Genomic DNA, 12,299 nt, shown 5'->3' with positions numbered 1-12,299 from the left:
TTTATTGTACTGTATCCACGCATATTCAAATATACTTGTTCAGTGGAGTACTGTGGTCAATAACTCAAGTGATTCAATTTAGTTGAGTAATATAGTTACCAGTAATAATAGATTGTTAAAATATACTGAATAAACAATGTACCGTGCAGTTAAGTTTGCATATGGTTTTAAATAGTTTATGAACGAATTGTTACTGTATATACAGTACAGTAGCGAGATTTTTTAAAATATTATTTGAATTATGTGTGCCTTTTCAGGCAGTGGTGTATCTAGGAGTACTGAAATAGAGATGTATGAAAGTGAAGTAGGAGGGCTTGATAATGTGGGGTTATTTAGGTGAGGTATGATTTTTAACTACTTTTTTTAGGGTGACTTTTTTTCTTCAAAAATTTAAAGAGATAATAATGTTGCGCACTGAATCTTAGTCAGGTCTATAACATGGCAATTTATACACTTGTCTCTCACTTGCACCCAGGAGTATGGGTACCTAGATGTGACTGTTCTCTTAAATCCATTTGGTCAGATTTTGAAATTGAATGTTCACGCATGGCTAGGAAAACTCCGCTGGGAGTGGAGGTGGTGGTTTTATGCTGTCTCTGATTCATTGGAAATGCTAAAACCTTGTTAAACTATATTTTTTGTCAGCGAAAAGCAACATAACATATTCTATTACAGCAATAACAAACACAAGAGGTGTTAGATTTCACCTGTTGGCCCTTTTCCATCACCAGCAAATTTATCTCATTTTTATATTTCATTGTATATTTGCCCGTGTTAAATCGAATGAATAAAAATAAATATATATAAAAATATTAAGATAGTGTTACAAGAGTGTGTACAGACACCTTACAAGAATCTTGAATAAACAGTGACTTTACTAATACTCAAAGAACGAAATCCCAAAAATTATTTACGTAAAATTTTAATATAATTATTTTGGATGTACATTTGATTATGTTGTCATTTACGCCTGTCAAACTCTCTTCTTGCTACATACTTTTGATCCATACAGCAGTTCTGAATCAACAAAATAGTAGTAGTATGAATAGAAAATATTAAAACCACGATTGCTGTTTTTGGAATATATATCTCCACTAATTCCAGATTTTGAATTGAATCAAAATTTTTTACTCTAAATTATTCAATAAATCAATAATAATTTCCTAGAGAAAGAAGTAATGATAAATTAGGTAAAGATAGCAATTATCTCCTATTTCCTACATCAGGGACTCCCGATATTTGCTTGAGCTGATAAGGTCGACTAACTGAAGATGAACCGAAGGACTAATGAGCCACGCTAATTTGAAGGAAATACGAATAGATTTCTGTTCTCAACACATGCAACCAAGCCGAGCGTGCTTTTCTAAATGTGCAACCATGCATACTGCTTTGGGATGGGTTGCCATAACGACTAGGTAGGAGATAGGGATCATTAGGCAGGATACCATTGATAGTGTTACTCAAGAAAGGGTGCCAACGGCATGATACAAATCATTATCGACACTCAATTTAAGATTCTGTCTCCAACCCTTTATTTTCTGGGTTAATTATCGTGGAGGATGAGCTAAGCTGGTAGAATGTCAATAAATCAATCAATCAATCAATCAGGTACTCATCAATGAACTTCAAGTCTCTTATAAAGCATTAATGAGGTTGCCCTAGAATAAAAGAACAAGGACTTGTGAGGATATGATTTCAAAGATTCAGTTACAAATGCCATTATAGTATGTACTCAAGTTATGGAAAATGAGTTTGCTGCAAATATTTACTATACTGTAGGTTTAGTACCGATTAAGTAAATTAGCTTTTAATTAACACTGATTGTAAGAACATAAACGTTAAGTATAAAAAGCAAGCAAATTAATACCAACATGAATCATTTTTATTGAATTATTGGTATAAAATATCAACAACAAATTGTAAAATTGGATATTGAACACATACTGTACATGTAAGGAAAAACCTAAGTTAGAATTTTATATACAATTCTGTATTATTCCGAATTTAGGGAGAGGGGGGGGGGGGCCAGGCCTGGCCCACCTTTTGGAAAGTTAAAAAAAAATGTTTTTTAAATAACTATGAAGGCTTTGGAAAGTTAAAAATGCTATCTGGATCCGCCCCTGACAAATGTGTACAATGTTTGATGTGATGTTTTACATTACACAGGACCGAGGAACTGTACTTGTGTACAGAAGTGTAAGATTATGTAGGTGTGATGGATCTGAATAAGGACAGGAGAACACAATTTATTCATTTTTCACCACAAAAACCATCAAATCACAGATTGCCAGATTCTGAAAATAAAAGCAGTGGATGGTTCTACAAAGCCAACAATCCAACAAAATATGTGAAGCAGTTAAAAATGAGAACAATAGCGATCAATTCTTGATCATTACTGGTCCGTTGCAGAAACTGAATACACTTTTCAATCACTTGTAAAACTAACACAGAAGTGTTGGACAGGACTGGCATAATAATCTGAAACGTTAATCTATTCTTACCAATATGCAATTTTATAACATTAGTGTATCACAAAACAAAAGGTATTGGTAGGATTAGAAGTTCATTACATATTGGTTTGGTTTAATCAGTACTGTAGATTACTATAGTCAGAGTTTACACTACAGGTATATCAACATGTAATCCTAGTTTGGGTCTTAAATGTTACCATTACCAAGGCCACCTCTGCTTCTCATTACTGCTGCAGTAATTTCTTTGAATTAGCAATTAAATCTTAAATATTTTGGTTCATACAGCACAATACTATAGTGATTTGCATATTTAAATATAGATCTGTAAACAATATTATTATTTAGTGTACCATACATATTTAGCTCCAGTGAGTATAGTACACTTTTTTTTTTATAAGAACCAGTAAAATGTTGCCCAGGCTCAGTGCTCTTATTTTTTCACCGATTTCAGGCTCAAAATGTTCTTATTTTGTTCTAAATAAATACACACTTTTTAAACATAGAAAATTATTATTGTACAGCAGTATACACTGTACTGGAATGTAGGTAAAAAGTGGCCCCGGAAAAAATGGTCCCTTAAGAAAAAACGGGCCCCTGAAAATATAGCCACAGAAAAATTTCCCCGGTAAAAATGGCCGAAAATGACAGGTTGTACACTTACTGTCCTGCATTATAGAGGGTATCACATACCTACTGCACACAAGGTAGTAAATATAATTTTTTGGGGTTTTTTTTTTGAGTTTTTAAATATAAAAATCTCATTAGACCTCAGCCTCAATTTGTTCTTATATTGTTCTTAATTTTTAAGCAATTTCAGCCTTAGTGTTCTTATAAAATGTGTTCTTATAAAAAAAAAAGTGTACGATACATTAACAATTTCACATTTAAATGTTCCAAAATTTATTTTTAGAGCCACATATTTATAACATATTTTGAAGCTAAATAACATGGCCACAGTGGCAATAATGTATAACCACAACGTTCACAAAAATAACAGGTTGAAGGCTTGTAAATTATTTAAACTCTATACTTTGAAAGACTGTAGTCAACAAAAGGCTCAATAAAGAGACATCAGCGTTGATATCTACAGTACCATTGTTTAGAAGTCTATAAGTCACCAATTCCTGAATCATCAGTTTCAGCATTGCAAGACAAGAAAGAGAATAATTCCAGATTATTCTAATATTAAACTACAGTACTTAGTACAGTTGTTAAGAAAGAGGATTCAATATTGAGGGAAGGAAACACTACATCACAGGTTTAGATGTTAAGCTTTTCACATAGCATTAAACAAAAGCTGTAGAGTATTTGCACACAAGGACTCCAATCCTTTTTTATGTTTCCAATCGACTGCACAGTATTACTGACTTTCGAAACTAATCCTTTAATCAGTACAGTTACTCTTAATTTGTTCTATGGATGAAGACATTCGGATTACGATCTAATTCAGAATTTCCCATGTCTTTGAGGAATACTGTATACCTTAATCACCAAAATGACAGTTGGAATTCTTTGGCAAAAGAAATAAGTTGGCCTATTGTACTGTAAACATTTATACCATCGTGTACTAAGCATACTCTATGGGAGTCAACAGTTTGTCATGGCAAAACTGAGTCTAGTCACAGCGAATCCTTTTTTTTTTTTGGATATATGTGCGAAAAGTTATAAGAATGTGACATTTCCAGAGGAGATCTAGGAGTCTTAAAATGGTAGAGGAAAGGCTAAATTGGGAGGGATGCGAACGTGAAGTGGGGAGCCAGCTCTATGATTAAATAAGGGGGTTCTGGCTCGCAAAATATGGAGACATGAGGTGGTTTTCAACTACTATACTTGAGCGTAACTTGTTAACTTTCAAGGTGGGGGTGCAGTGACTCCCTACTGTAAAGTAAGTAACTTACTTTTATTGATTCTCTTTTATAACAGAGGCACAACTGTAAAAGATGTGCAACAATAACAAAATCAGTAAAAATTTAATTACTTAATTACTGTACAGGTATGTGTCACTTGACATTTCTAATTAACATGCTTTGGAAGTTTTTACTGTATGTACTGTATGTATTAAACTTTACTTTACGACACTTGTAACAGGTTTATGAACTGAACACAAGATGTGCTGAATTACAGTATGCTTCACTTGGTAACAGAAATCAGAATAAAATTGATGAGGAAGAAGGTGAAAAGTTATCAGTATGTGCTCTTTGAAATTGAGGCTTATTGACATCATGTTGACATTGATGACAGTTACCTTGTATTTTCTAATGTAGGTTGATGAACCTTCACAAACTTTGTCTTATCATATTACCAGGCAACCAGTAAAACCAAAATACTGAGTAATGGGGAAAATAGTAGCAGCATGTAGAGTACAGTATACAGTACAGTGGATAATATCCCTAATTTTACTACAGTATATTGGAATGAAATAAAGTAGTAAGGAATATAAAACTGGTTTTATTATTTTCTATTGCCTACTGAGGCTGCATGCTTCAAAAATTTTCTTCACTCCTCCTTTGTTTCCCTAGTATTATATTATGTGTGACAAAACATATTTTTCCAAACTTTAAGGAAACCAAGAGATGACGACCTTCATTGAGACAAGAGGAAGGGGACTAGACTTATCTAACAAATATTGTGAATGGCCATCTTGCTTGTGACATGCTGATACTATACGTACTGTAAATGTGACGAACTTCAGACGATCAGCGTTCCTCGGATATGCTTGTCGCTTAATCAAAAAGCAATTATGTTGATTGGCACTACATATACAATTTGTGTGGGCTACACAGTATGTGCCTTATCTCATTCTTGGCAAATGTTTTTATTTTTAGTACATTTTTTTTAATTTGAAATACAGTACATAGCATATATTTTTTCCAATAAAAATTATTTATAATTGCCTTCAGGGTAACTGTCAATTTATTCATTCTTTACATCACTTCTTTAATTTAATATTTTTCAGTCTCCAGCTCAAAATAAGATGGTATTGTAATTGCATTGAACACACATATAGTACTGTAATAGACAAAATCATAAATGCAAAATTAATGTATGAAGACAAAATCAATCTTAAAAGTTTTATTAAATATAACACAAACAAAGATTATATCTTTTAAAGTGAAGAAGTTTTTTAATACAACTACTGTATGTACTGGGCTGTATACAAACAGCGGTATATTATTTAAAATTGAGTTAATTTTTTTCTTATACACGTTATAATACCAATAACTAGGCCAGGCCATTCAAGACTTAAACTGTGTTAAATCATCGTAAAATTATGAGCTTGCAAGATAAATATTGGTAGCATGATGTCTATATTATATCATCTAGCTCAACGGGGAGAAAAACAGGAAGATGTTTAATTGGATAAATGATTGGACAAGTTTAAACTCCTCTGAATGTCTCTTTTAAGCAGTATCATAATGATAACCTCTTTCACTTTTCAATTAGATCAAAGTGGGAATAGATTTCTCTCTCAGATTTTTGCTCACTTTCGATTGGGGCAATAAAAAAAACATGTGTTTAGAGTCACCGCCCTCCCCTGTAATTACCAACCCAGCTGATTTATTGTAATTTTTTTTTTTCAAGATAAGCTTATTAAAATCATATATTCAAGTATTTAGGCATTTTAAAATGTTGAATTAACCAAATAATAGCGATAATACTGAAACACTTTCAAGGCCTACTATAGACCAGGTTGTCCAAATACGATAAAGAACTAGTACACTTTTTAAATCATCTCAAAAAACAACTGTCATTTTTTGGCCTACAGTATGTTTGTTTCCTTGCACTCCATTACTAATAAACAGCTTTAATATGCAAGTCCCTTCTCTTAAAAAAAAAACATAGAATATACTCTATGGTCAACATTCTTTCCTTTTTTTGTTTAGGACCTCACCCCCCCATCCCACAACCTCATCATCTATAGAACCAATAACCCATTTCGGTTTGGCAGTCAGCAAATTAGTTTTATAAAATCTGTCTTAAAACCTATTTATTAAATGTTTTTAGTCCGGATTACACTTTACCTGGCACTTTGATAACTTTTGAAATGCAGCAGCATTAATTTCTGATGCTATTATTACAGTAAATCATACAGGAATTACTGCATGTCCTAGACTAGTAAAGTGTATCAACTTTAACCATGTGGTTTGACATCCTTTAAAACATTTTACTTTTTTTAGTAGATTTGAATAAATATAGTACTGTAACTGTCCTTTGATTAAATCAATGAATCATATTGACTTCTACAGTAAAAGCCAACATAGCTCTAAATGTTGATATTTTAGGCGTAGTTGTAGAACTCGCCGACAAAGTGAATACAGTATGCTGCATATATTGTATATGGTAGAGGGAATTCCTACAGTATGTCACATTTTTGTTTCAGACTCAAGTGGTTTGATGTCAATAAACAGATTCGTTAAAAGGTTTTTCATTATTTTTTGAAATTTTATTAATATTTGGATTAACATGGTTTAACCTTTGAATCAATAAAACAATTATAAAATACTAAAAGCTGACATTGAGTTGAATATGTTTGTTACAAAGCTACAGAACAGATTCAGAAAGTCACTATTTTAAGGAATTAAGGTCAACCCAAATTTCTTCACTAAAAAAAAAAATCTTCTAAAATTTTAATTGTACAGTAGATGATTTTTAAAAATAATAATATTTAATCTGCCCTTCAGCTCAGTTTTTTTTTTATAAATGGCCTTAGTTTCTTTTTTCATTTAAAACCAGTTTGAGCAATGTTGCATGATATACGATAGAAGCTGCTACTGTAATTCAGACCATGCAAATAATAGGCATATATTTATATTGGAAAATATTACCAAGTACAACTTCACAGGTATGAATGCCTACGCAAATGCTTAGAATTAAATTCTATTGAAAAAGTTGAACTTGAGAACTAACTGGACTATCAAGTTGCAAATTAGGATGAAAAGGCGACTTGCAACCCCCCTTCAGGTTTCACCATTCTACTATTGTTTGCTCACCTGTTGAATAAAAAGGGACTTGAGTTCAAAGAGAAATAGTATTCTGGGTATGATTGGAACTTCCGCTGCCTTTTTGCCTGATACTATGCTCATCAAACACCAAACCTAAATCACAGTATCAATTACATCATCTTATTTACAAAATCATTCAATTTACATCTCTATGTTATAATCTATTGAATTGAAATAGAAATATTTAAGAACATACCTACCTTTAGGTCATTTTAACACTGAGGTTTTAAGTATCATACTTAAAAACCACTAAATGTAGGCATTAACTAAGTGTCAGGTAGCAACTGTGTTCGAATGCTATAATTATGCTAGCCAATGACGGACACATATTACATAGAGAATTACTGCAATTTGTAGTAACGTATACTTTAAGTTCATTTTTAATATTTCAATTTTATTTGCTAATTTTTTTCTTTAAAATTAGGACCAGAATGGTTAATTAGAACAATTTAATACACTTTTTTTTAATAAGAAACAGTAAAAATTTGCCCAAGCTCAGTGTTCTTATTGTTTTGCCAATTTCAGGCTCAAAATGTACTTACTGTAATTTGTTCTTATTTTTACCTAAGTATACAGTATTTCTGTACTGTATTATAGAGGGTATTACATAGTCGCACCTACTGCAAATAAGGTACAGATAAGATTTTTTTTTTTTTTTGCTTCTTTAAAAATAAAAACTTAATTTGACATTTTACCTCAGCCACAATTTGTTCTTATTTTGTTCTTAATTTTTAACAATTTCAGTCTTAGTTTTCTTATAAATAAAAAAGTGTAGTGCATCTATATTAAAAGGGAATTGAATCATGTAATTCTAAATTAAAAGCTTAACAAATTTACCATTAAAATTAAAGAATTCAAATATTGAAAGTTATTGTTCTAGTTAATTACTGTAGCTCTTTAAAGCCAGGTTCTGGAGGAAAACAATTTTCTGATCTGTTGTACAACTGATTTTTCTAGACACAAAAAATGTGTTTGACAAAAAACTTGGGAACAGTTAAAGAAAATGGTGGAAAAAAGGGTGGTTATGCCCCACTTTCCCAGTTTTTAAATATTTAGAAATCTGTATTTCATTAAGCATTCCTGAGTTTTTTTTTTTATTGAACACCTTTTTTGTCTTACAGTAGTTAATTTATTTTTAAATTTAAACTTATCTGAAATTGTTTAGTTTTAATTTTTCCCTTGGGATGTTACTGTATCTTTCCTCTGATTTTATTGAAATTTTGTACTCGTCTTGTGTTGTACTTTATTCAGACACGGCCTAGAGTAGGCTTTTGTTTTCTTCCTTTTGCTAAATGCAGTGATTTTAATATAAGATAAAGAGCCTGGCTTTTATGTTGAACCTTAATGTTGATCAATGGTGCCTGATAAATCGTTAGTTCTGTAAGCATACAGCGCAGTCAATTTCCTCTTACACTTACTTGCCAAGTAAATTACACTTGGAACAAATGCCAAAGATTTGTAATGCTATCTAATGAGCCAATGCATATGGTATTCAATACGATTCCTACTGATGTAACTTGCACTTTTACATTACATTAACTGTAGAATTTAATAAATCATGTAGAATATATGCAGTACTTCAATCAATAGAGTACAACAAATATTGCAAGGATTCCCACAAACAGCAGTTAGTACAGTAGATCAACTTAACCTTACCATTACTCCTGTCAATGTCATAGAGATGGTATTACCAAAGCAGTTGGGTACACTTTTTTTTGTAAGAACACATTTTATAAGAATACTGAGGCTGAAGTTCCTTAAAAATTAAGAACAAAATAAGAACAAATTGAGGCTGAGGTCAATGATGTTTCTTTAAAATAGAAAAGAAAAAGAAAAACCAAAAAGTTATATAACTGCATCTTATTTGCAGTAAAGTGTGACTATGTAATACCCTAATGTAAATTTTGTTTACACTCTATGAAGTAACTACTAGTTAAATACAGAAATTTCCTAGACAGGCCTCTACTTCTACTGTACTGTCATCAACAAAAATAAGGCTATAAATTAAAGAGGCCACATACATTATCAATTTCCATGAAGTTTGAAATTAAAATATAACAATTTTTATTAACTGACTACAGACATTTTATTGCAATAATTCTTAAAATTTGCTGGGCCAATTTGTATGTTTATATCAGATTTAGGCAGTACTTTCTCTTCGAAAATGTAAAAAAAATGACTTACTTTTACAGTACTTTAAAAAAATAAATAAAATTTTATGAAATGACATGAATACTTGAGTCCAGTTCTTTGCCACGGTATAGCTATATGCTTATGACAGTTCCAGTTGTCAATGTATAACAATTTTTACCAAAAGTTATAAAAATACATATTCCCACTAATCTTATAGGCAAAGCATGCACACTATTGCAGTAAAATGTTGATCTACAGTATAAAACAATGTACGAGACTCTTCGTAAAATAAAAGTATATGTCTTGCTTGACAACTGACAGCGTCATAAAATGTTCAATTCAAATTGAATTAGTGTAATAGCAAACAACATCTGAAGCAACAGCACAAATTCATAATGTAAATTATAAATTATGAAGGAGTGGGATTGGATGTTATACTGTAATAGTAAATAAGTACTTCTGCATCGTGTAATAATAAATACTGTACACTGTACCTCTTGCAAACTCATTTAAAATGATCATACTCTAAAATGCATGAATTCCAATGCAACTGTATTGAAACAATTTAGTTTACTTACTACAGTACTACATTTTCTAAAAATATTTTAGTATTTTGTTTAGCTGTAAATTGGTCAGGAAAATATAAATACCATGACATTTTTTTTTCTATCTATTTTGAGCTAATTACTCACTTACTTTCAAATAGAATATATCTCCCAGCTTTATAAATATAATTTGATGGCAGTTTAGTTTTAGTGTGTTGTTGTAGCAAACAACATTAATGAGTTTCATTTGACTTCTGTTAAATGACTCAAAATATTCTAAAAAAAGTAAACCATATAATATGGAAACATTAAGAACCGGTCTAGCAATAAATCCTAAAACAAATGGGTGAATGGTGTTAACAATAAGACAACAAAAAGAGGTAGAAAACCCAGTCAAATATTGAAGATCGAACAGAACAAAAAAGATCACATTAAGTTTTATACACTCTACTATGTTGCAATTTAATAATTTATTTTAATATTTGGAGGATTATACTTTCAATTTGGAATAATAGATGCATCTATTGGCTTGGTAAAATACTCTACATTATTCCTACACAGTTCATTCATTCTTACACTGTACATTGGCATTTTAGGGTCACGTTTCTAATGTCAGTGTACCTTGAATGCTACATGCTTAATGTGATGCTTATACAGTATGTGATTATATACAGTACCCCTTACTTCCTAAAGATATGTTCTTAACATGTTTCCGTTAATTTGGATTGTGTTCTTATTTTGGATCGCATGAAAGTTTCACTTTTCAAAGTATCGTCATTTTGTCCCAAAACATAATTCCATACAAATACATTAGAGACACCATTAATTTTAATAACTGTACACTTTATCTAAAATTCTGATTTAGAAAAAATCCATTTAGAATCAATGGGATTTTCAATTAATACTAATTGGTCACATTATACTGTATATCAACCCATATCTAAAGACATGTTAAGTGTTGATAGTGATACTCTCTTTTCTATATACCTACCAGAGACAACTGTCTTCAAAAATACACTGATTTTTTAGCAGACAATGGTATGGTAACCAATTATTATAGGTAAAGTGGTAAAATCAGGCCTTTCGTACTTATTAATTTTATATCTAGTAATAACGGTATACATACCATAACAATAAGGCACGAAACCTTGTTGCAAATCTGACCCATATTTCATGAAGAGGGATAAATTTTGAATTCAACACCTACCACCACACACAACATTAACAACAGGTTTAGGTACTTAGCTCAGCAGGGGCTAACTGTTCAAGGCACAGCAATGGACCAGGTTGAAATACTTACATGTATATTTTCAGTGATACATCTGGCCTTGCACTGGCTCGATAATATTCCTCCATTCGTATACGTAACAGACAAAAATATTACATAGTAAAGAGCTAAAATGTTTAAAATATCCATCGTAATCGTTATTAATCAAGTACCGTCGACGTTCTTGTGTACTACATGTTTTTCGAGGTTTCTGCCGACAACAGAACTCACTGCAAAATGCATGGGCATTCCTCTACAGACGACTGAACGCGTAAATCTGCTAACTAGTCAAGCGGAACGTGGGCTTTGCTCTTTGCTTGGAGGGATAAGTAACCCACAGCTGACAAGGTCCTAACAGAGATAAAAGGTATGCCCTTATTGGTCGTAATTTAATGTAAGAAAGAAAGTCTTGCGTGCTCGTTACAAAGACGGGCTTTCTCATGCAAAATCCGTTCACACAACTATAATCTCCCACCATGGAATCATGGAATTAGAAAAGAAAGGAACTCGACTATTTCATTCTCGCGAAGTACTTAGTGTAACTACAGCATATGAAGTTTCATACAATGATGGACATTGTTGATGGGAAAAGGGGGTATTTTATCTGAAAAGTGATGAATTAGAATTGTGTTATTATAGTATTTAGCATAAAGAAAGGCATTTGGACTCAAGTATATTCACTCAGGAAGGCGATGCCTAACAATGACGATATGTACCTGAATAAACATTTAATTTAATTTAACTTTTCGTTTCTCCTACCTAGGATGTTTCTTCTAGGGGGGGGGGGGGGGGGGGGCACTGCTGCTGGATGTGTGTAGGGTACATACGAGATAATGGCTCAAAATATTTTTACATTGGCAGCAATACGCTTCCGTATATA

At 31.9% G+C, this 12,299-nt stretch overlaps 1 protein-coding gene across 1 annotated transcript in view; it reads right to left on the bottom strand.

Annotated features, from left to right (window-relative positions):
• Positions 1 to 11,749, bottom strand: part of LOC117103481 (anosmin-1-like) — a 56,469-nt gene extending 44,720 nt beyond the window's left edge. Inside the window, exon 1 of the mRNA XM_033244033.1 lies at positions 11,453 to 11,749. Within this exon, the coding sequence (XP_033099924.1) occupies positions 11,453 to 11,569 (117 nt within the window). The 5' untranslated portion in view covers positions 11,570 to 11,749. The remainder of the gene's footprint in view (positions 1 to 11,452) is intronic.
• Between the last annotated feature and the right edge of the window lie 550 nt (positions 11,750 to 12,299).

The sequence above is a fragment of the Anneissia japonica genome, unplaced genomic scaffold, assembly GCF_011630105.1.
Source record: "Anneissia japonica isolate Jap-2015-1 unplaced genomic scaffold, ASM1163010v1 scaffold1065_len1792383_cov172, whole genome shotgun sequence".
NCBI lineage: Eukaryota > Metazoa > Echinodermata > Crinoidea > Comatulida > Comatulidae > Anneissia > Anneissia japonica.
The sequence above is the reverse complement of the archived record's forward strand: the minus strand, read 5'-3'. Positions and strand labels throughout refer to the sequence as shown.